Genomic DNA, 25,405 nt, shown 5'->3' with positions numbered 1-25,405 from the left:
ATGTGAAGCATGTGGTTATTAGATATCATCGCCATGTGAAGCCTGTGGTTATTTGATACCATTGTGATGTTAAACCTTGTATTGTGATACCATTGTCATGAGAAGCCTATGTTTTTTATACCATTGCCATGTGAAGCCTGTGGTTTTTAGATACCATTGCCATGTGAAGCCTGTAATTACTGTACTGGACACCATTGCTATGTAAAGCCTGTGGTTTTTAGATTCTGTTTTAGTTTTATATATGATAGACATTTAAATGTCCAGTAATAAAGACATTACTGTACACACACAGTAGTACCTCAGACCAAAAGTAACAGAATTGAAAAAAAACCTAAGAAATTATCAAGATAAGTATTTCATGTTCTTTATTCCTGATTATGACATCCTACTGCTTTACAGTGAAGATAATGTACACATTTACAGTTTTATAGTAATGAATACATGATTACAATGGAACTTGAAAATAGGCAATGAATTCCCGCAAATGATGTCCTATCTAATGCTCAAGCTTAATTGAATACATTAAAAACCTATGAAAAATAAATTAAGACATAAAAGCAATTGAGCAGTGCAAATGAAGAAAAATGAAACATACTTAGGGTATACATGTACATTGTATGAGACATCATACATAAATAATGAAAAAGTTGCCACTTGAAATTTCTTAATTTTTAATTCCATCTATTTCTATCATCAATAATAAAATTGTAAAAAAGACATGAATTTAGGAAAAAAAGGGAAAAAAGCTTGACCTGGGGTGGGTTTCATAAAACATCTCAAATTGAATCTAAATTTCTCAAATCCTTCCTCAGCTAAAATTTCAACCAATCAAATTGCTTGAAATTGCAGATTTGATGAAAATCTCAGTTCGAGATTTTTTTTTGAAACCAAGCCCTGAACTTTAAACTCCTTTATGATTATCATATAAAATGATGATGATTAAGTGGATGATGAGACTCATTTTTCTTTACACTTGTTGAGATCAGGTGGAAACTGTCTTAAGCTGCTCAATTAGCAACTGTTGAGTGAGAATTAAAGTAAGAAAATATAGGTCATTCTTCAAGTACACATTTTTACAATTATAGCACTCATACATTTAACTAATATCTAACTTGACTAGCGTAGGCACATGTTATCCATTCATATAAATACTAACAGGAGGAGTTACAATGAAGAGTATTACAAAAAATACAAACATACAAAAACATGTTGTCAAGATTAAGAGGAAATAAATACAACTAAAAAGCTCACTGGAGGAGTTAAATAGAATAAACTGACATAGAAAACCAGCCAGAAACGAAACGTAAGTGGTGTGTGAAAATTAAAAAAAAAGTCATGCTAAAAAGTTTTTTTCAAATTAAAAAAAAAGTTTTTTTTAATTGATCAATTTCACAACATTAAAAACTTCACAACCCATAGAATTTGACATTCCCTGGCCACAACTTTTTATATCACAACAGAAATTTTCAGATCTGTTTTTCAATCATAAAAAAATTGAGGCCAATTTAAGAGAGTAAAGGATTACTTTGCATTAAAGGTCATTATTTGGCCCCATAAAATTAAAATTAGACACTGAATAAGAGCAATACAATGGTACACTGAATATGTTGAAAACAAAATTACAGTTCTTAGAACACTTGTACCTAAACTTTCAACTTAAATGAAGCAATTCAAAATTGGCATTACTGAACAACAAAAAGAAGAAACATATTTTGTATTATCACTGTGCAATTGATTCACAAGAACCAACAAGGGGCCAAAATAAGCCCTTATTGCAAATAGTCCTTCACAAAATTTTCTTCAAAATATCCAAGACATATCATGGGCAATACCAGTACACAGCCTTCGTAGAGTCTGGAATCGCTGTATAATAAATAAAATACAATCACACACCCGTTTGTTGGAAACAATTTTTGACGGCTAAGGGCTGTCGAGGTTGATGTCCCTGAAAAAGAGATGAAAACTTATTAAGTACCAGTGTTGCTTTTCAAGAAATATAAAAAAAACTTTAAGCATAAAAATCAGTAATTCACATTCAACATTGCCTATGATTTCTTTTCTAACTTTGGGCTGATACTATATTACTTAATGTTGAATTTGTATTAACGGATCGTTTTTAATTTTTGACCAGATTATGCGAAATAACCGACTCTAGGGCCACCCTGTTTGCGATTTATGATATGTGAAGCAGTTTACGAACAAGTGTTAATTGCCCAAAAGTTAATAATACGAGAATAACTTGGTAAAAATTAAAAACAATTCTTATGATTTTAATAACTTCTTATCTATTTAAGTCAAAATTAAAATTTGTCCCTTCATCAAAGCCTTATTTTGTTCAGAATTATATGAAATGCTAACTGTGGACCAATCAATGTCACGGAGAATAACCCATCTTGTCCAGATAAAAAATAAACAATCTTTTTTATAAGCCAACTTTTTATCTTGAATTTGGAAGGGATAAATTAACAACTAATTCTGATGATCAACTGTAATTAGATAATAGTGCTTGTGAATTTTCAACACAAATCTGTGTAAGAAATTTTCAGATAATAAACTCTGGATACATGCAATTAATAAGAACTATGTGCCATAATAACAGTGAGGTTTATTTTCAAGTCTTTATAGGGATGGAGCATCAGCCACATTCTGTATCAAGTATATGGAAGGTGTCTGAATCATGGATGACTAAAAATTGTTCTGTCAGAAATGCTGTATGTGATTCAGAAGTCATTGAAATTTTAATGCAGGTGCAGAATGGGTGTTCTAAGAAGTCTATCATATTCCCCACATCTCAAGACATCACCCATGCATTATAAACAAATAGCTCCATCCCTCAAATAGCGTAAAATTTACATTATATTTCAAATTGACTCGTTAAATAGTGTTTGTAGCTTCACTACCACTTTTTCTACAATGTTTACAAATTTTAAGGAATTAATGACATGACAATATATATGTAGTGAGTCATTGGTATTCCAGATTGATCATTTCTACAAGTAAATGAATAAAAGAAAACTACAAACTGGCATAATTGCTAGAAATGGCAATCTCCTCTTAAGCCAAATTTCAGAATAAAGAACATACCATTTGCATTAATCCGAATGTAAACTACTCCTATTATAATACGAGAGTGAGAGGAGTAAAGACCAGCCCTCAGACAGGAATAACAATGTGCATAAATAAGGCTGACAGTATATGAGAAGCAGGCATACCAGTATTACAAATGTTCAGGGCAAGTGTGTCAACAATAAATAATTCAAAGACATATACAAAATGCCTACCATGTTAACATTCTGGACAGCTGAAGTGATCAACAAAACAAAACAGAAAAAGTGGGACAGAATTATTTTCATTGAAAAGCAGTAGCTTCTAATCAAACATGAGTACATTTTTTTCGTAATTTTTTCTAGTCCTACCAAGAAATAATTTGTATTTTGACATGTTGTCAGTCTAATACTAACAGAGAGTGACCATAAGACTGAATTTGATATTTCTTCCTAACATTCTCTATGGATGAACCGATTTAAGGACACATTTCTAAGCATAAGAGGGAAAACCTCAGGCCACAATGAAGGCTCTCAGACAGTTACGTAGATTTAAAAAAAAAACAAAAATGTTATAATATACCTTGCTAATATTAACAGTGATTCATATAATATTTTCATTTTAAACCCAAAATGCAATTTCAAGGAAAAATAATTTTGTTAGTAAATCAGTGAAATATGAAAAAAAAATTATGTCCATAATGTGCTGGCCTATCTTTAACTTACAAAAAACATTCTTTTAAAGTACTGAAATTTAATTTCCTGATCAAAAATGGAATAGAAAGTCAAATTAGAAATTCAAGTCTAAAAGACTTGTAAAGTAATATGGCAACAGAACATTTTGGCAAATTTCAGCGAAACATTTTATAGCTACTATTTTAAAATTAGCAATAAAAACGGACACAACACAGAAGAAAAATCAGAATGTCGGCTCAACTTTAGCTGACATTTTTTTAGGTGTAGTCTGTAATTTATTGAAGACTTTTCCTAAATTCTTCATAGGTGTTAATTTCCGTATATTTTTCAATGGTGTTGTTAAGTGAGATAATCCTGTGGGTGGCTTCTTATTTTTAGGTGTGTAAGGAGATGTGGTCTTCTTAGGTTTTTGTGAAACTGGTGTTTTTGATGTGGATGATTTCTTTTCAAAGGCATCAATGAGTCGACTAACCTTAGAGGAACTTTTTGATGCTGACACAAATCCCTGCTGTCTAGTGAGACGTTTGTTTTTGGGTGTAAATCCAATACTAAAGGTTGTGCTTGGCTGAAAAGGAGAAAACAAATAAACAAATTAAATATTGTCCACATCCATTTAATTTAATCCTGAGCAATTTGACTTAAAGACTAAAAGAAGATCTGTAATAAGACAAAGAGTAACAAATAGAAAACTATTTTAACCCACATTTTCATTCTTCAATATTACGTGTACATAAAATGAAAAAAACCCTAAATAATTTGTACAGTAAAAAAATGGAAACAGTTAAATGCAAAATGCATGCAAATACATGTATATTCAAGAGGAAATATGGGATAATTTTCTTCCTTGTACACAATAGGCATGTTAGAGGTGCTACTTTCTACTTCAGAAATAAAATTGAAATGACTGAAAGGGAGGCTTTTTTTATATCGGGAGAAAAAAAGTTAAATAGTAAATTTTAAATACTGCATATATCAAAAATTATACCTTTATGTTTTCTGAATCCAATTTTTTAGGTGTCTTCTTTGGAGTTCGTTTTGGTGTCCTTCTTCTACTGAGTGAAGTCAGAGGTGACCTTGGGGAATGTAGACTTCGCCCAGGAGTGCCTCTGGAATTTCTTCGTGCTGCATTACCAGGGGTAGGAGGACCAGGTTTCTGGTATACTGTGCCATGTTTTGCCTGTTAAGACCAGTAATGCTTTTGAATGGTTAACAACCTCACAAATCGCTTGTTTTTATTTACTTCTCAATTTCCCAAGTAATCTTATTAATTGGGGATTAAATTGACCTTCTGTCTACTTCTAAAACTTAACAAATCACTTTTGTTTTATTTACTGTCACATTGACTTATAATAAACTTGGTTTACTTATATTATGTACATCATAAAAGTCCACAGAAAAGTTAATCTCTAGTTATCTCAGAGATTGGGATTTAATATTACTCTTTCTGTCTGCTACTAAAATTTCAAACCATTCATAGCTTCTAAAACCATGTTAATTAAAAATTTTACTTGTTTCTGGCGAGAAGAATCATAGTCAGTTTTCATATCTTCTTCCTGTCCAAGTTCTTGCTTTCTTTTCTTCAACCCATTGGGTTTGATGCTACTGTTCTGTAATGACTTATCAGGGAACATACTCAGTTGAATCTTCTGAGTCTCCACTGGATATGAGGTCTTGAGATGAGGTAGACACAGTGTGTTTCGTCGAGATAGTTCACCAAGACGGGTCCATTCTAAAACATCTGCTTCAGCATCTTCCTCATTTACAAACCTCTTCATTCCTTCTGAAAAAAAGTTATTTCCAATTATCAGTTAAAAGGTAGTTATTGGTAATACTCTTTTCAGCTTTCTTGACAAGTTATTAGTTCATGCTTTATCATTTACTATTTTTGGTATCTCCAGGTATTTAATCGGTAAAAAATTATGGTAACTTGCAACCAAAAAATTGTAAGGATGACAATGATAGTAAGAATTAATGTCAGAATTCTATCTTTTATTGCCATGCTGGAACTTAAAATTCACACTTATAAGATAAACAAGAATAAGTGACTCTTTGATCATCTTTATGTACGTAACTAAAAGTATTGCTATTTTCCAAATACTCTCATGAAAAAACATATGACCAGTTTATCATATGAAAATATTAATGCAAGACTTACTAGAAGTTGTTGAACGCACAGAATCTGTACTTGCTATGGTAGCATTCAAGTTTGTGTCTGAGTATGAGGTTCTTCTATGACTTCTCAAAGTCATCGGAGAAATGCTCTTTTCATCTTCGTCACTGCAGAAAATAGAATGCAAAATACTTAAGAATAGTGCATATATAAAACTAACAGTACATTCACAAAAGACATGCATTTTTTTTAAAATGGGACCCATTTCATTAACTTGAAAGAATTTTCAGAAAATTTATTCCAAAAAATACAAGCCGACTAAACTTTAAAAAATCTGTTAAATAAATACACTATATACTCAAGTCCTAGGCAATTTTAAACTTTTATATTACAAGTAATAACACAGCAACAGTTTTAAATTACATTAAAAAATCTTTTTAATATCATACATATAATAATTTAACAAAACACAAATCCATGGCTATCATACCTTTTGAAGTTGTACTGGTTTTCTGTAGAGCATTGTGATGCACCACCTTCTAATGAATTCTTTCGAGAAGATCTCAGGTTGTAAGATGTCATCAAACCATCTTCTTCTGTCAAATACATTAAAATAATTATCCAAGTTTCAAAACACTTCAAAAATGTCAAATGTCACATTGAAAAAAAAAACTGTATGCTTATGAAAACACCATTAAAATTCTAGTTTTCAACGACAGAAATTTCACTATTCTCTCTGATTTTCATGTGGCTTAGTATTTAGTACCGTAAAATTTACATTTTCTGACTAACGATTTTAAACACAAATGAGGCAGTCAAGAAATGATATTTGTTAATCTGGAAGTGAAACACTATCTAAAATGTAAATTCCCCAATTAAATGTCAATGACCACTCCTAATAAAAGACTTCACATAAAATGTGAAAACCTCCATTCCTCTTGGGCACCAGAAGTTGTGGACAAAACTAAATGTGAGATCTTACCCATTAAACTAACATCTGATTCTTTCTTTAGTTTAAGAAATTCGGTGTTATCCCCAAGGAATACAGTGCCAGCATTATCTAACTTATGTCTCAGTTCTCGTAATTGTTTATCTGCATAATCTAACTGAACCTCCATAGTATTAACTTTACTCTCTGGAAAAGAAAAACAAATGTGGAATGATAACCCTGGAATATGTATACAGAAAACACATTTGTGTCTGAATCAAAATGTGTCATCGAATATTGCTGTGCTTAACACAAAAAAAGGCAAAAGTCTTATTTATGCATGAATGTATTTCAAGTACCTCTAGAGAATTGTACTGAATATTTACATGTACGTATAGTTCAATTTCAATCCAATACAAATTATGAAAGAAAGAAAGTAATTAAACTTCCTAAATCCCCAGTATCTAATGGACAAGGCAGGTACTTACGAAGAGATTTATTTTTGTTCAATTCCTCCTGTAGCTGAGCTTTAATGGGAGCAACTTCAGTTTCTGCCTTGTTGAATTTCTGTTTTTGTTCCTCTAAATCCTTTCTCAATACCTGAATCTCATTCTGAGAAGATTCAAACTTTGTTTTGTTTGAGTTTTTCATAGAGTTCAGTTCAATTTCCAGTTTATCAGCTTTGTCCTTGTATTTCTCTGCCATTTTAGTATGAACAGAGACCTCTTGCTGTAGTGATTGATTGATCTCTTTCTTCTGAGCATAGTGTTTCTTATATTGATTGATAATTTTATCTTTATTCTCACTATCTTCTTGAATGTTTTTCATCTGTTGTTGTAGCTAAAATAATATTAAAGTTAATAGCATTCTTATTCTCTGTAGTAACTTTCTAATTAACAATAAATACCTTCAATAAACCACCCTATTTCCCGTTTTATCAATTAAATTTTGCTGATATTTTATTTTATATGACATATATTCCATAATAAAAGGATTTAAAAGTGGGGATTTATTTTCACAATTCATTTCTTCCTCCTGAAATTAATAAATTGCTCTCTGAAATACATATCAGTTGGTCTACAATACTTTTTTATGAATGGATTATTTCATTTGAATTCACAACAGATACTAAGATTAAAATATACCAACAATGCAGTAGTATATCTACATTAGGCATTTGTTTACTGTATGAAAGTGGTGGAAATTTTATTACCATTTTTCATTCTGGCAATATTTTTTGTTATTCTGTTATTTTACCTAATACTGAAGATAGGAAACTGTTCAATATGTTCTACCAAATTTCCTTCAGTACTCTTAATTAATTTAATACTGCAATTAACAAGTGAAAAGATGTCCAAGCATTTTCCATTTTTCTGTAGCGACAATAAATCTCTGTCTTTATAAAGATTACAAACCTTCAATAATTTCAATTACTAAACTTACATGTATTTTCTGCTGATTTTCTTCCCGGTACTGTTTTTTATAACCTTCATTTTCTTCTTCCCACTTTCTCTCATTGTACACTAGTTCTTCTTTAAGTTCCTGTACTCTTTTCTCCAGTTGGTCTTTCAAGAAATTTCTTTCTACTTCTAATTTTTGTGCCTAAATTTCAAAAACATTTTTTCATGAGAAATTAAATACTACTTTATATATTGTGGTCATTTATCACTTTTACTGTGTAATCAAATTATATATTTCACATGAGAAACAATTTTTTTCTTTTCACCTTTGTCAAGCCAGAACTGAGAACAAGACCTGCCCACTTGCAACATCTTTGCATTCTTCTTAACTTTTGTTCATAATTTTTCATTTCAAATTACCATAATTATTCTATCTATTAAAAAAAATAGGTAATACCAAACCTGCAAGTTTGTACAGATAACTATTTAACAAAATAGCTTTTCCTGCACATAAATGCTTTTGTGACTACTTTCCTGAGAAGGATCCATTACAATTTCAGTTAGTGTTTTTGTAATTGCGTGACTGTGTGTAAATTAATGAAGTTGTATTTTTTAAAATTCATTTTATAACAGCAAATAGAAGTCCAACACTAAAGCCTCTCCCTTGTTAGTTTAATCAGTGCTGCTGGCATTGCATAGAATTTTCCCCACTTATCTTATTTACTTCTGGAGTAAGTATATAACGAGAATGCATATGGTGAATAGGTCATAGAGAAAACAATGCCACCAGGACAAAAAATTTCAACTCATATATACCTGTCCTTTCAATTTCTCTACTGTCATCTTTAACTTTTCTCTATCCTGAGCATGGATATTTTTATGGTCCAAAGTCCTCTCATACTCTAGTATAAGCTGATTCTTTTCTTCTTCAACAGCAGCAAGCTTTAAGATGAAGAAAGACATTTACCTAACACTTTTCCACCAAGAATGATAATTAAATAATGAATAGGAACAGAATGAATGTATAATATAAGGTATAATATACCTAGAAGATTTTTAAAAAGAGGGTAAGTACTAATTGTTTTACTACTCTGCACCCCATATGCAGAACTTGGGAAAGAACATATAATGTACTTTTCAAAAGCAAGGTACCTACACAGTTCACAAGTTGATTAGCAGAACTAAAATACCACATGAATTTGCAGCTCACAAGTTTTCAGTTTTTTTTTTTCACATTAACTTATGTTTGTGCAATTTATGTATGTTAAAACCAATTGACCTACCTGCTGTTTTAAACTATTGTTTTCTGCAAGAGATACTTCCATCCTTTCTTTAACACCATTATTTAGTTCTTCTGAATTCATTCTTCTTTGTTTCTCTTCTTCTATCTGTCTATTCTTTTCTCTTTCTAATTCTGCCATTTTATTGGTGTATTCTTCTCTGATATTTTCCATTTCAGATTCCCATGATTGGGTTTTAGTTGCTAAAGAAGATTCATAACTGGTTCTCTTTTCCCGTAAAGCAGATTGAAGTTCATTGACCCTCTCCTTGTTTTGTTTGAGTTCATTCATCAACTCTTTCTGATCTGCCATTTCTTTTTTTAGTAGTGACTCAATATTTGACAGTTTTTGTTTGTAGTCTGTTTCAGTTCGTTCTTTCTCTTCTTTTGTTTCTTCATTCAACTTCTGAATTTCTTTCTGTTTTTGAGTCAATCTATTCTCCAAATGATTAACCCTTTCCTGAAAAGTCATCTTCTGGTTAGCTAAAATCATTTCTCTTTCCTGCATCAAAACCTCAAACTTTGACTGGAATCGATTTTCTTGCTCTTGGATCTGACTAACATATTCCTGTTTTTGTTCAACACTAGCCTGAGAGTATTCAGATTCTAGCTCCTCAAGTTGGGATTGCCAGTATTTTTCTGTTTCTGAAACTTTCATTTCACATTGTTTTTTGAGTTCTACAGCACTTTCTCTCTCTTGTTTTATTTCTTCTTCAAGCATCTGCACTCGTCTTTGAAAATCACTGCGAATAATGTCAGCCTGTTCATTCAAAGTCCGACTGCTGGCTTCATATTCTGTTTGAGCACATGAAAGTTTTGATTCAAGAGTCACTTTCTCTTTCTTTGTTTTTGTAATAATATCACTTAGTTCAGACTTTTCCTTTTTGAATTTCTGGGCTAGACTGTCCTTTTCAGCACGGTGTATTGCATCATTTTCATTAATTTTTTCCTTCAGTTCACCACATGTACATTTCAGATCTTTATTTTCAGTTTCAAGCCTTTTGATTTCACCATCACAATCCATTATATCTAATTTTAATTTATCAACACACTGTATTAACTGATCTTCCTTCTCCTTACTAGACTTTTGTAATTCTGAAAAATGTTGAAGATGACTTTCCTTGAGAGAGTTCAAATTTTCTAAATATTTTTCCTCCTTTTGCTGTAACTCTGAACTTAAGGCCTCAACTTTGGCACATAGTTGAGTTCTTTCCTCATTAAGCCCATCAATTTGCTTAGTTTGTTTACTGACTTCTTCTTGCTGAGTTTGCAATTCAGTCTTGAGTTCAGACAAAGCCGATTCCTGTGAAAATAGGGTTTCAGATTTTTGTTGAAGACTCTCTAAACATTTCTCTAGCTCACTCTTTTGATGTTCTACTTCTAAATTTTTCTCTGATAGTCTTTGTTCCAGATTATTGATAACCCCATTCATTTCTTTCCTTTTATGTCTCATCTCATCATTCTCCTTACATTCCTTCAGTAGTTTTTCATTCAAGTCTTCAACTTTATCAATAAGATTCTTGTTTTCTGAGTTGAGCTTGTCATTATCAGCTTGTTTAGATTCAGCTACTTTTTTAATCAAAGCAGTCTGTCCACTCAAATCATTAATTTTCTCCTTCATTTCCTCAAAAGAGCTTTCACTACTCCTCTTTTGAGTTTCAAGATTATCAATCTGTTTGTGAAGCTCATTAATTCTATCATCCCGGCTTCTTTCTTGTTCAGTAACAGAGACATACCTGCTATTCAGTTCCCCATACTCAGCTGAAATTTTAGAGAGCTCTGATTGTAACTTATATAACTCCTTATTCAATGTTTCTTCTGTAACAGCTGATGACATACGTAACTGTTCAAGTTCATTATTCAATGCTGCCGTTTTTTCACTGTTTACAGACAGTTCTTCTTTATATTGTTCTTCTGTTTCAGACAGCTGTTCTCGCAACTGTTCAACTTGGAAGCTTGCAGCTCTCTCCTTTTCTTTGCCTTTCTCAATTTCCTTTTCAAGTTTTGTCTGAAACTCATTGATACATGCTTCAAGATTTTGTTTTGTATTTAAACTGCTAGCCTCTTTGGTGGACAAAACCTCTTTTAACTGCTGGACCTCAATTTCATTTTCTTGAGAAATCTTGCTGATCAAGGCAGAATGGCTTTCCTGCTCAGAGACAAGTTGTTGTTTCAGAACTTCAAGTTGATGGTTTAAATTGTCTTTACTGTTCTGAACTTGTGAAAGCTGACCTTTTAATTCCATTTCATATTGTTTCTGATTTGAAAGATTACTTTGTAAGTTCTCAATGTCAGCATCTCTATCCTTGACACTGGATTTCAGGTCAGAGATCTCATCAGACAGAGACTGTTGATCATGCACACTCCATTGATATTTATCCTGTAGAGCCTTCAGTTCCTTCCTCAATGCCTCCTCCTGGTCCTGTGATTTACTCTCACATTTACTATATTTCTGTTCCCATGTTGTGACCAATGTTTCATTACTGGTTCGGAGATTTTCTAACTCATTCTTCAGAGTAACATTTTCATCATTGATAATTTGTATCTTGTCACACAGGTCATTTTCTTTCTGTCTTGAGGATGTTTTCAAACTACTTATTTCTACATTTAACTGTTCTATCTTCTGTTTATATGTCCTTTTCTGTTCCATAATTTGACCCTCTAAGTCACCTTTTACTTCATTAAGGGCAGAAATTTTTTCCTGTAATCTCTGTTCAGATTCAGAGAATTCTTCTCCTGTCTTCTTAAGTTCATCTTTTAGAGCAGTAATCACACTGTCCTTTGTCCACTTTTCATTGTCCAGGAGAATTTCTGATTGTTTCAAACAAGACTGAAGATGTTGAATTTTTGATTTTAAGTTTGCTATTTCTTCATTGTGTTGGTCTTGTTCATTTTGTAGATCGGTTTTCAATTCTTCTACTTTTTCCTCCAGCATCTGATTTGCTTTCATCATACGCTGTTCAATAGTTTTCCTCTCGGATACAGCTACATCAATGGAAGCAGCTAATGTCTGCCGTCTGTTTTCACTGGCCATCTTAGTACTTTCCAATTCCTTAATAAGGTAAATATACATAAATTATTGTTGAGAAAACATTAACTAAAACAGTGCAAATGAAGTTGTATTTCATGAAGTAAATGTTTTCGCAGCATTTCATTTATCCTACTTTAGTGGTAGTTTCCTTTGATCAAACATCAATTGAGTTGATGGGATTGAAGCATCTTGATTTTAAGTAAGAATTTAATTATATACATGTATAGGAAACCTTACAAAGCTCTCTCGATTTTGATAGACTTCTTGTACATCTGCACATGTATCATGTCATTTTGTGTAGTTCTAACAGAAATCTTTGTCATTGTTGATGTGTTATTCTTTATCATTTTTTACTTTTCATTCATATAAAAAGTATCACTTGCATAGAAGTTTTTGTTTATCCATTTTAAACACTATATAAAAACTATCATTTCCATCATAATACCTGAGTAACCAATTTCAGTTCTGTCTGCAGACGTCCAACATCTCGTTGAAATGAAAGGACTTGATCTTCAGCTACTTTCTGTGCCTCTAATGCTGATTTCTCTGATGTTAGTAATTTGGCCTCAGATTGTTTTAGCTGGTCTATAACCTTATCCATGTCTTTTACTTTCTGGTTCAATTGGCTTTTTGACTCCTCTATTTCGTTTATTGCTGTATTTAGTCTGGATATGTCTATTTGCAGCTCATCAACCTTTGCCTCCTTTTCAAGACACTGTTTATTCATATCAGTGAACTTAGACTAAAAATGAAGATATACAATGCTTTGACTTATCACATAAAACACCTTTTGCTTACTGAAAGTAAAGCAAAGACATAAGGAAAACTTCCATGTGTCAACAGTCTCTATAGTAAAAATCACTTATGATTAAAGGGTAAGTAGGACTTGCCCTGAACAGCAAGCTTCTATCTGTCCCAAAAAAAATTCATAAACCTATTGACAGCTTTTTCACTAATTTATTTGATCAATTCATTAAATTTGAAACCCAAATAGCCAAGAAACTTTTATTGTAGAATTATTTCAAATCTTTAGAAAATTTTACAAAGGATAAGTGGAAGATTTCACAAAAAGTCATCAGTGCAAAATTAATGAAAAGTCAAAGCAACAGATTTTACCCCTACAACTTTTTGTGAAACTAACCACAGAAAGGACAATATAACAAACCTCAAATGTATCTCTGGCCTCTACTACAATACCATACTTCTGTTGGAGTTGTTCGTACTTAGTCAGTTCAACATAGGTAGATTTTATATGGTCCATTTCCTCCTCTAATTCTTTGATGCGTTTATCACTGATGACACCCATACTTTCTCCAACCACTGAACCTGTAGTAATCAGATGTAAGATAATCACATACAGCTACTTCAACCTCTTGTTTTACTCCCTGATATTTTTTTCAGAGTCTACTCTCATGATATCAAAAAACAACATCAACTAGTCATATATAAATATAATTTTGTACATGTTTCTGTGTTATTATATTGTATGTTTCTTAAACAAACCACTGTACATGTATAAGCCTCAATTTTTCAAATTCTGATAATTAAAAATTTGAAGAGAGTGAAATGCCATCAAAATGCTGGCAACTATATTCATTGATCTTAAGTTTTTCTTGTTTTCCGATTTAAAATGGTTGTATATAATCAGGATTTTTTTTTAATGTAAACCATATTCTATTTTTCACATCCAATTTGTTTTTCCATTCAAACTTTATGTACACTTAATATAGCCTGTAAATAGTCCTTTAAATAAATACTTACCTCTACAAGTCATCATTTCCTCCATTTCTTCCATGTCATTCTTTAAGGATACAATCTGACAAGACAGATTCTTTGCCTTTTCTTCTGAGTTCAAATAGTCATTGTGTTTCTGTTCTAATTGAGCTGTTTTGTGCTGTACCAGACTTTCCAACTCTGCCACTCTAACACTCTGAAAGTGACTCTGTGTTCTGTAATCTTCATGACTCTTCTTTAAACTTTCCATTGTCTGTAACTGGTGTAGAAATAAACATTGATATTTGTTAGAGCATTAATGATTGTCAATTACATTGAATCTGATAAGTAATGGTATATCCACAATATGACTGTAACACTGCTTCATTATTTACATGTATAAAGGATTTTAAATATTTTAAAATTATAATTGGTCACATGTTTAGTCTTGATAACATTTAGTATTTAAAAAAAAAAAAAGCAGGATTTAACACTTTTTGAATTCAGTTTATTTCTTCACCTGTACAAGTATGTAACGACAGCATGTTAAAAATCTTATTTCCCCATGTTTATTCCACTTTAAACAAATAAATAAATTATAATGTATGATATAAATACCTCTGTTCTCATGTCTGAGATAACACTGGACAGCTGCCTGTTTTCCTGCTCTAGTATCACGCACTGATCTTTGATATTTTGTAGATCAGTTAACTTTTGATGCAGTCTGAAAAATGTTTAAATGTCATTCAAGTAAATACATTTCAATAGCAAGACTTATTTCACGATATGGAGCTATTTCCTCTCAATTCATGCAATTACATTATTGAAAATTAAGCTTTTTACATGTAGAAGATTAGTAATAAATAGGGTGAAGAATATCTTTTTACAGCAAACCTTGTATATTGTACCAATTTTAATACAAGAAATCTGCCCTACATTATGCCCATGTGTGTTCTTCTTTTATACCAGAGAACATCTGTTTCAACTTGGTGTATAGGAGGAAAATGGTGTCAACTTCCTTTTACTTATGGAAGTCTAATGTATTGATTGATCGATTATGGTTTAACATCCTAAAGGGGTGATTGATATACCTGTTTAAATCTTTTTCATTTTTTTCTTTCTCCATCTTTAGAGTATCAATCTCATCCATTATATCTTTAATTTTACGCTGTTCCTTAAGGTGATTTTCAAATTCTTTAATTTTCTGTTCTGTTAAGCAAAAAAGGAAATAACATAATTGGTATTGTAATCATACTTCATTTTGTTTCTCTTTACAAAAGATTTTGACTTTTTGTCACTGTGGGTATCATACATTGTATATATTGAAGTTATTTTTGCCAAAAAATCTTATTCTTTTAATTTCTATAATTCACTGCTTTTCTACACCAAGAAGGTTCAAAAAGGATTTACTTACTGTACAACTCATCTACCATTCAAAATAATAGTTTAAATGATATGTAAACATTAAATTACATTTATGATCAATTCCAAATTAAAAATCCATTATACAATATCAAATATAAATAAACCATCTGTAAATGTCTACATTCAAATGTTAGAGGTCACATACAAAGAGTTAGTACCCACCCTTTTCATTTAGTAACTTAGTCTTATCATGTATATCTAGTTCTAACTCGTTTCTCAGGTGTCGTTCATTTTGTAAAGATAACTCCAGCTTTTTTATCTCTCTCTCCTTCTGTCTTATCAAAGCCTGAAAGTAGACAAATTATAAATCAAGATCAAGAATCTTTGAAACAAGGATGAAAAATGAAGAACAACAGGGAAGCAGAAATTGGCAATGTCTGAAGTATACGATTAAAGTAAGAATTGTAACTATAAATCTGTGTTTGTAAGAATTTCTGTAGACATAAGCAAACCAACTGCTGATATTTTCCCAATTTGATATTGGTAATCTTGTTTTTTATAAATAATTTGGAATTAAGTTTTAATTAGAATTCTATCCACAAAATTTTAATTTGCCTTTGTTTCATTGTTGCCAAAAATATTTTTTTCTCACATTACAAATACAAGGCCTGTAAAAAAGAGGTTTAGCATACATATCCAGAGTAACATGTGGTGCAAAATTGAAGACAATCTCTGATTCAGATTACCTTTTGAGCCAACTGTGGTGATTGCATCAGAGCTGCTAAAGGTGTACCTGGAGAATTAGTTAGGGTCATCATCCTGAGAGGTGAGGCTATCTCTGATGCTCCCAGACTCATGTCTAACCCATGATGGTGAGATACTGGACTTCCTATTCCTAAAAATAGAACATGCCTTTAAGGAAACTATTTCTTTTTTAACATATCATCAGAATATGGGCGAATAAGGCATTGTTTCATAAAAACTACCTCTTCAAATAAAGTATTAGACAGATTCACAAAGAAGATGCACATACATGTAAGGTCCCATTTGTGTATGTGAAATGGACCAAATATAAACAGAATATATATGTAAAATAATTTTTATGTGTAATTTATGGTATTACAATTTTTTTTTTTTAAATATCAACATTCATTAAAATCTGGCGTTGGAAGTTTCTTCTGAAAATCTGTAATACTTAAAACAAAAACCATTGACCAAAACTAACCAAAATATTCACTAAAATTTAGAAAAATATCTATAATATATGAGTAAAGGATGAAACTGAAACCAGCAATCATAAACAGGTTAGCATAAGGACATCAATACACAAAATTGTTAGTAATACATGTACAAACAGGAAAATCTCATTGATTCTGACTAAAAACATAAACCATCTACATTAGTTTCAAAAGTTATATACTTTCAATAATTATAAAGGGTTTTGGTATGTCAGAACCAATAAAATTATAAAATAAAAACAGTGTTACAGCAGATGTGAGAAAACCAATCCTACTTATAACACATGGACTTTGGATAACCATACTAGGTTAGGTAATCATAGCATTTAAGTTTTGCTGAATTCAAGTTCTACAATCAGAAAATGCATGTGCTAGTACTAAATGAGTGGTAAATTGTTTTGAATTTTTAAAAATGACAAATTTTAAAAGACTTCCTATTCCAGCAAATTTCATCCAGTTTTCTGAACCAATATACCAAAGTCCAGTGTGACACAAGTGAAAGAAATTATATGTACCATGATTTGACAATCTACTCAGGTTGAAGGATAGATCGACAGTTGGTGTTGAAGTTACTCTATTACTCATGTTGTTGCCTTGGTTAACTAGTTGGAAGAAAAGAGCAGCATCTTGGTGAGCATTCATGTCTAAGAAACAAAATAGGAATGCTGTTCTAGGAAGTAAGCCTTCAATGTATAGTTAAAACCTTACTTTGCCATCACCAAATGTTACTAAATTATTGTCCTTTATGAATGTAAATGAAGTTAATTTGAATAATTTCTATTTAATATTGTTTTAATACAATTCAATGGAAATAACTACCAACAATTTCCAGTCATAAAATTTTAACAGAATTTTAGGAAGCAAATCCTACTTAATGGCAAGAGCCATTAGCTACTAATTGTATATTTTCTACCAATTTTGATCCATATTCAATAGATTATAAAACCTAGATTTACAAACAAAAACAGTACAGACAAGCATTACCAAAACCTACATCTCAACAAAAGATGAGCATTGTACAATTCAAGAGTATCATATATCTTATTCTTTCTTATACATGTACATGTATTTATCGTCTTGAGTAATTTTCACAACTAAACCCTAAAGGGATTTAGACTCAAATCAAAAAAACAATTATTTTGTCTATAACTTTACATGATTTTTCACATGTTCATGATTAATAAATTTCAATTTACCCTGAAGCACTTTGCAATTTTACAAAGCAATAAAAAAAATCATTTTAGTATTTTTAACATGATAATCCAAAGCAACTACATTTCTTCTACTCTACAAGTCACACAAACACAAATTACTGCTCTAAACTAATAAATAAAAAAAAAACAACACTAAAACACTAGAAACAAACAAAAAAAGAGAAGGGCAGTACAAACCTGTTGTTTTCTTCAGAATATCAGAGAAGTCTTCACTCAAATGATTGCCAATATCTTGGGAGTTTACAATCATAGGTTGCAACATCTGCATAATTTCCATCTGAACAGATTCTGACAGAGCTGTTGCCTTGGCAACAAAGACATCATTCTTCTTCTCCAAAATACATGCTACCAATAATGCTAGTAATATCTTGAAGAATTCAAAAATACTGAGTGAGACAAATGTTTCAATAACAGCTTGGGTTCTCATAAAAAATTCAAATAGTGTAATTATTTCCATAATTAAAACATTGCATGTGAATTTGTTATTCAAAAACATTTTGTCTCTTTTGTCCCAAATCATACACTAGTGAAAAAGGAAGAGAACAAATCATACACTAGTGAAAATGGAAGAGAATTCTTTGTGAAAATTAAGTCTCAGACTTAAAATTACAACAGTTTCACATCACATAGAACATTGACTTTGTATAAAAAAGCAGTTACAATTTTGTGGTGAATTTCAACCAAAAAAATCACTTGAACAGACAAACCTTTCCAAGTTCCCACTCTTTATCTTTTCTGTTTACAATCTCTTGGCTGACTATGTCAAAGTTCAATAGAGTACTTCCAGGGCATAAGGTCATAGAATAGAACCCTGAAAGAGAACAGATAAATCTATGAGAACGGAAGATAGACCTATTTTCAGACAAATACATAGCAAAACTTTACCTTTTAAAACATTTTATGAACTTCACAGGACTCTTCTCTTTGCATACTTAGCAGGGATCAAATTTTACTGGAAATACTTGCTAAATGCGAGTGGAATTTCAATTTAGCAAGTTGAAGCTAAATCATGCCAGCAAAATTTGGCAAGTGTTTCTTTTATTGCCAAGTTTCACTAAAATCTGGTGCAAGATCTGTACTAAATACTCGACAGACAGGTCATCATTGGTAGGTACAAAAAGTTTATTTGACATAAAATATACGATAAATACATGTAAATGGAGACAAAACTCGCTAAAATTTACCGGTAAATTTTCCAGTAAAAGTCGATCCCTGCAGAAAATACAGATGATAGTCCACTTTATATATTTGATTTATTGAGAATTGGCATGAGTGGGAAGGCACTGGACAGTTCTGAGCCAAGGCCATTTGTTACACGCTGGTGGTATAATGGACAGAAAACAAAGAGGCCAAATACTGTACCTTATGGCCCTAACCAATAGTCGTTTGTTGTATTTTAGCTGTTTAAATTGTTTAATTACATATTAAAAAATTTAGCAAGTGAAAATTTATTTTAGCAAGTAGAAATAATCAGCACTTGCTTTTCTTAGCAAGTGATAAAAAATGGGAAAATCGATCCCTGCTTAGTGTTCATAAATATATATTTCCAGCTGTATCAGTACCAAAGAACAAATTTCTAAATAAAATTTAAAGATGACAGAAATACCAATTTGCCAGACTAAAGTACTTTACCTAAGACATAGAAAGGCTATAAACATTAATATTACTTCCAAGTCACATAACCTACCTTCAAGATACTGCTTAACAAAATCAAGTCTGTCTGGTTTTGTTTTCGGATCCTCAGGAATAAGTCCTTCATCACTGGAATACAAGATACATAGAAACAATCAAAGATAATCACAGTACTCTTATTTGCATAAAGAAAGGTGTCTTAAGGCCAAATAAAAAAAAATGTGTGGTTCTAGTACCTGACCATCTCTAGTTTATACTACTGACCCTAGATATTTTTATTGCCAAAATGAAAAAAATAATAATGAAATAAAAATGACCAACCATAATTTTCTATTCACTTCTTGTTTTTTTCTTAATAAGCTCAGAGCTATCCACCATTACTAAGACCAGTCACCATGGTAACAGGACACAGAAGTGGTATTAATTAATGAAAATGACAACTCCAACTCATGGAATGAACTTAAAAAAAATTATCTACAGACCCTTTTTTTCTATGAGGTTACCAAAACCATTCATATTTTTTTATTTGGTCTAAATACATTTCAGCAATAATTACTTTTGCAAAATTTCAGGTGCATCAAGGCAGATTTTGAACTACAGAGCTATGTATAATACTCAGAAGCTTAAATAATTTGTATTGCTAGTGGTACCATTTTACTATAAATTGCTATAATCTGTGATTAACAAAAATATTTCAATCTTCAATCCAATATGAGTTCTGTTAGAAAATGAAGGATAAACAGTGAAACCATTTCTGTCTTTACATCCTCAGGTGATGAATAAACATCATAATAAGTCAAATCTTAACTCAAATAATGTATTTATTTATCATATAAGAAGACACTTACGACAATTTCAGAAGCTGTACAAATGCTATACCATCATCTAAATCAAGAATTGAGTTGACTGGAGGGCCAGGAGTCAGTATGTTAACCTATTAAATAGAAGTTACAGAAAATATCTGTACATGTACATATATACAAATTCTAACTTTCATATTGTTTAAAATTAATATTTACCAATTTCCATCTGATTCACATATTAGTAAAAAAGTTTAGGTTACTTACTTGTACTTTTCCTGAACAATTGGGTAACCTTCAATATCAACCCTACAATATGTCAACACAAGTAGCCAATTTATGTACAGACTGGAATTTCTCTCTGTGAAAAATGTGTTAATAATATCAATAATCTTTACTTACCCATTGTATCAAAGCTTTTCTTTTATTGTTATCCATGTTCAGTTTCTTTTGTTAAAAACCTGTTAAGAAAAAATGTTTTAATAATGAACAGACAAACAACGTGCTTCAATGTGGTATAAATATGAAAAGGTAGAAAAGAACAAAAGTCATCTTTTAAACAGTGATTTAGCTAGCGCTCGTCATTTTCAAACGAAAATGTTTTAGATCGTTTTCGTCACTTAAAATTTGAATAGTATATAAAAAATTTCCATTCAAAAAGTATTTCAGATAAATTTTCGTCACCTTACATAAAAATGTTGTTAAAAACTGTCAATCGAAAGTTACATAATTTCGCCTGGCCTTACGCTCTGACAAGTTTATGACCTCAAGCTTGATAATTACCCGGTCAACCAGGTGTGAAATACATTCTATTGTTGTTAACCTGGCATCCCTGATATGTGCATTGTTAATAATCCTTTAAAATAACAACAATTTATCAATTGTTTGATCATTAGGACCACAAAAGATAATCCCAGGATTCTCACAACTTCAGCCAGTCGTTTTTGACTGCCAAAAAAAGCTTTGAGTTCACTCAAGACATTTCTGCTTTTAAGTACGTTTAAAATATAACTTACATATATCCTTATTTTAAGGATTAGTTGTGTTTAACAATTTTGATCTTTAATGGATACCGACCGATATTTACTCCCATATAAAAACAAACCTTTCACAAACCTTGCAACATATATAGCTATCTATTTTTAGAAATTTAAATGCAAACAAAAACAATGTCTGATGTGTGACTGGTCATCTCATGGATTTCAATTAATTTTAACGCAATAGAGGAAAGTTAGGAAGTATTAGTCAACAATAAATATTTATCTTATGATTCTCTTTTCTTCTTGAAACGAAATTCCAATATTACGAATGTCTTCAATTCTACTCATGATCTGGGGTCAAAGGTCACTACAAAATTACCACCCAGCAGTAAGATATGCAGCAACCGCTTACAGAGTGCAACATTCTACAGATGACTATGCCAATGTGGCCAACCTCCTTACTATCTGTCTAGTTTCTGCGTTATCTTCTGGTGACTGAGAGGGGATTTAGTAGGTACTATCTGACCAAGACCTATCTTAGGAACAGGCTCAAGGTTTCATCAATCAATTCTCTTCTAAAGATCTGTTTCCATCCTTCTGATTTGAGGAGTTTTAGGTTGAAGAGGGCTTTTGAGGTGTGGTGTTTGGTAAAGGACAGGAGGATTTTCTCTTATTAGTTGAGTGTCAGATCATACCATAATAGTAGCTTATGTCAAATAGTAGCTATTTTTTTGACTGAATGCATCATAGCTTTGTCATGATGTAAAAAAAAATTTCTATTTTACTATTTTTCTAATAGTAACTATTTTATTTTATTAAGTAACACACATTTTCTTATAGAAAACAATAGTCACTTTGTTGTAATATTTATTGTATTTATTGTTATGCCTGTGTCTGTAAACTTAAAATGAATATAACAAGAGTGTTTGTCTTTAGTTTATGATACAAAATTCTGCTGCCCATAATATGTCGTTCGTGCTCTATGCAAAAGTGACCAAAGCCCTCAAAATCCTAGCTAAAACCCTGCTTTTAAACAAAACCAACTGTTGCAAAACCAAGACTCCCGACACTGGAATGCCATGCTACAAATGTAACTGAGCTATAGTTTCTCCTCTAGCCAAGCTAACTGAGCAAACTCCCATAGTTTATAAATTGTATATGTACATGTATATATGAAAGAAAGTCACAATTAAATGATCAATACTAGATTAAATCAAAATATATTCAGGTTGGGTCTGTAACTTGAAATAATAAAATAATAAAATTAAAAACAAACTTCTTTCGAAAAAAATTCTTAAAACTACACAAATATTCACATTTTTCAATAACATTTCATATTGAGAAAACTTTTTCATAATGGATAAAAAACAAGGTCACCATGAGCGGTAGTACTCTACATTGGGGTTAACACTAGTCCCTAACTTGTTACCAAGCTGATACAGGGATTTAGCCAGGATTTTCAACCCATTAGTCACTTTTGCGTAAGACTAAATCTCAATACTGTTTTTTCTTTTCGCGTTGCAAATTTATCAGCATGCATGTATATACATAAACTTAAAACAACTATATTATAAATAATAATGTTTATTTCTATTTCAGCACTGGTATATAAATAACAGATAATTCATATTAATAAAAAATATATAACAACATACAGTTTCTACATTAGCAACTATTCATGAATAAAAAATGCAAAAAAATACTTTCTTACTGTGTCATACATATCATGTGTGTAAAAATCTAAAAATTATATACATCAGCTACTATTGTTGGCATGTGTCTAAGAATGTAAAGCACTGTTTACTTGATCAGTAATGCATAAACCTCCTGTTCTTAGCCATGCACCACAAAGTGAAAGCCCTCTTAAAATCAAAGGAACCCATATCAGAAGGATGGAGACAAACCTTAAGAAGAGTGTTCACTGATTCCACTTTCAACCTATTCCTCAGTTTATATATATGTTTTTGAGTGCGCTAGTAACATCTGACTCGTGTGTTTTATTGGCTGAAGTCAATCCTTGCTCAAAGTCTGGCTTCATGGATTTGGTCTGGACTGCCCGTTTATGATCAGCAGTGTTGATGTGCTTCTGTATATTACCTTTTAGGAATGCATTGTTTCCGATGGAAAATGTATTGGTAAGTCCAGCATCTTGGCAGTCACGGCAGTACATCGCCCCATCTTTGTAGTATATGCATAGAAATATCTTTGACCACTCTGGTTTAAATTTTGACTTTAATAGTTGATCACTGCGACTCTTTGTAGTACTTGACTTATTTTTAGACTTTTGACCTTTAGGTACGTTGTCATGTGACGACGAACTAAAATAGTTCGTAATGGCGGACATAGTTGCGATTCGAACTGTGATTGAAAAATCCAAACATCTTTCCATTTTAAATACATACGATGACACTTTGAGTACTTTGAGAATGTGTCACAGTGCTCAACAAACAAATCATTACCGTTAATTAATTTGTTTGTCGGGATAATTAGCCTCAACCAGGTGATCAAGCAAGATGTGATCAAAGGTGATGCAATCAAAACATTGGTCATGATTGTTTATTGTAAAACCCTAATTGGCTTGGGAAAGGTAATAAAGTTGTCAATTATGGGGTCATGGGAACATCAGAGGCTTTTTTACCGATATTTTTTTTTGGGGGGAGCGAAATATCAAGTGACGAAATCATGCACGAGAAAAATTCGCCACTTTCGAAAATCATTCGTCAATGGCGAAAATGGCGAGCGCTAGCTAAATCACTGCTGATATTAGGAACTTAGGACTATATTTTAACTCATTGAGAAATAATTTGCGCATGAACATCGCCATATTCAATGAAGAAATTGTAAAATAAAAATCCTGAGGTGAATATCTGAATTCATTTTGCTCCAAATAACTTTTTGAGGTTAATGAAAGAATAATCAAGGGAACCAAGGTTATAGCAGCAATCAAAAGAATGTAATCCAGGGACATAGACCAGACATACCCAACAAAGAATATGAAGTAGCTAAAATCATACATACATGTACAAAGTAACAAAAGCAAATGAGCAATTCAGACTCCACTGAAAACTGGGAGCATGAAACAATGTAATTTTAAACTGTGATTTCATTAATCTTTAAGTTGAAGGAGAATTCATTAAGAAAATAAAGGGAAAATATATTTTTCATCAATAGCGTCCACTAGTGTACACAATGACTGTACATCTATTCTTGTGGCACATGAATCAAAGAAAAATGAAGTGTAATGTTATAAATTTCCATTGATTGTTCTCTCTTTGAAAGAATGTTCTTCTGATAATGAACCCATACATTTTGTATTCTGGAGAGTTATATGGACACTGATTCCAAAGGGATTACTGCCAGGGTCAGGGGCAGCGGTGTCTGGTTCAAATTCAATTCTGCTGGTACTTTGCAATTTTGTCACACACATGCTCTTTTGTTAAATACAGTATATGTTTGACTTTTCAATTAATTTCTGAACAAATAAATCTAAGATCTTTTTTCAAAAACGTTGCAAATGAAATATTGTGTTGAAATGATATGAGACAGGATAAAAAAGCATTGAAATTTGAAGGCTAGAACTTGTAGAAGCCTGAGAAGGGGGCGTTTTTATACGAAGTTACAAAACCTGGTTTATGTAAAATGTTACGTACACCGAACATCTAAAAAGTTAACAAACTTTTCGCAATACAAACCATTAGTTACAAAAAATACACTCATTTTCAGGTTGAATGTGTTCCATTTGATTGTTGTTATTGATCGAGTTTGAATTTCAGCGGTCAGTCTCGTTTTGAATTTATTTGTCGAATTTAAAAAAGCGAAACGAACTTATGGAAATAAAGAAAAACAATGACAACTCGTCACAAATAAGTTCGCACCTTTCAAATAATCGGACTTGATAACACTTGATAAAAATCATGAATTAATTCTAAAATCTCAGATCTATTTGAAATTGAACATACTTAACTTCATTTTTAT

The 25,405-nt window shown here is 31.6% G+C and overlaps 1 protein-coding gene across 4 annotated transcripts; it reads right to left on the bottom strand.

Moving 5' to 3' along the window:
• Positions 1-348: 348 nt before the first annotated feature.
• Positions 349-25,230, bottom strand: LOC148618039 (uncharacterized). Of its 4 annotated transcripts, none has more exons than XM_088585864.1 (25): positions 25,123-25,230; positions 20,853-20,911; positions 20,499-20,584; positions 19,706-19,779; positions 18,726-18,829; positions 18,196-18,385; positions 17,320-17,448; positions 16,313-16,461; positions 15,789-15,912; positions 15,293-15,410; positions 14,820-14,925; positions 14,250-14,481; positions 13,654-13,814; positions 12,934-13,230; positions 9,462-12,509; positions 8,995-9,120; positions 8,222-8,380; positions 7,267-7,618; positions 6,833-6,985; positions 6,341-6,446; positions 5,896-6,017; positions 5,249-5,520; positions 4,726-4,917; positions 4,213-4,305; positions 349-1,945 (listed from the first exon to the last, which is right to left on the bottom strand). In XM_088585864.1, the coding sequence occupies exons 2-25, from the start codon at positions 20,886-20,888 to the stop codon at positions 1,886-1,888; spliced, it is 6,489 nt and encodes a 2,162-aa protein (XP_088441990.1). In that variant the 5' UTR covers positions 20,889-20,911; positions 25,123-25,230; the 3' UTR covers positions 349-1,885. The 4 variants fall into 4 exon arrangements, with proteins under 4 accessions (XP_088441990.1, XP_088441993.1, XP_088441991.1 ...); XM_088585867.1 differs by having other exon boundaries at positions 349-1,863; XM_088585865.1 differs by having other exon boundaries at positions 5,249-5,517.
• Between the last annotated feature and the right edge of the window lie 175 nt (positions 25,231-25,405).

The sequence above is a fragment of the Perna viridis genome, chromosome 5 (genome assembly GCF_037379345.1).
Source record: "Perna viridis isolate PV_CMFRI_1.1 ecotype Kerala chromosome 5, ASM3737934v1, whole genome shotgun sequence".
In the NCBI taxonomy this organism is placed as follows: Eukaryota; Metazoa; Mollusca; class Bivalvia; order Mytilida; family Mytilidae; genus Perna; species Perna viridis.
The sequence above is the reverse complement of the archived record's forward strand: the minus strand, read 5'-3'. Positions and strand labels throughout refer to the sequence as shown.

Bases quoted from the DNA above. Each gene is read 5' to 3' on its own strand.
- LOC148618039 (XM_088585867.1), bottom strand. From the start codon at position 20,888: ATGGATAACAATAAAAGAAAAGCTTTGATACAATGG. The intron at 15,913-16,312 runs GTAATCTGAATC...GTCTACTTTCAG, and splicing joins CACCACAGTTGGCTCAAAAG to GCTTTGATAAGACAGAAGGA. The intron at 9,121-9,461 runs GTAGGTCAATTG...TTCATCTTAAAG, and splicing joins ACAATAGTTTAAAACAGCAG to CTTGCTGCTGTTGAAGAAGA.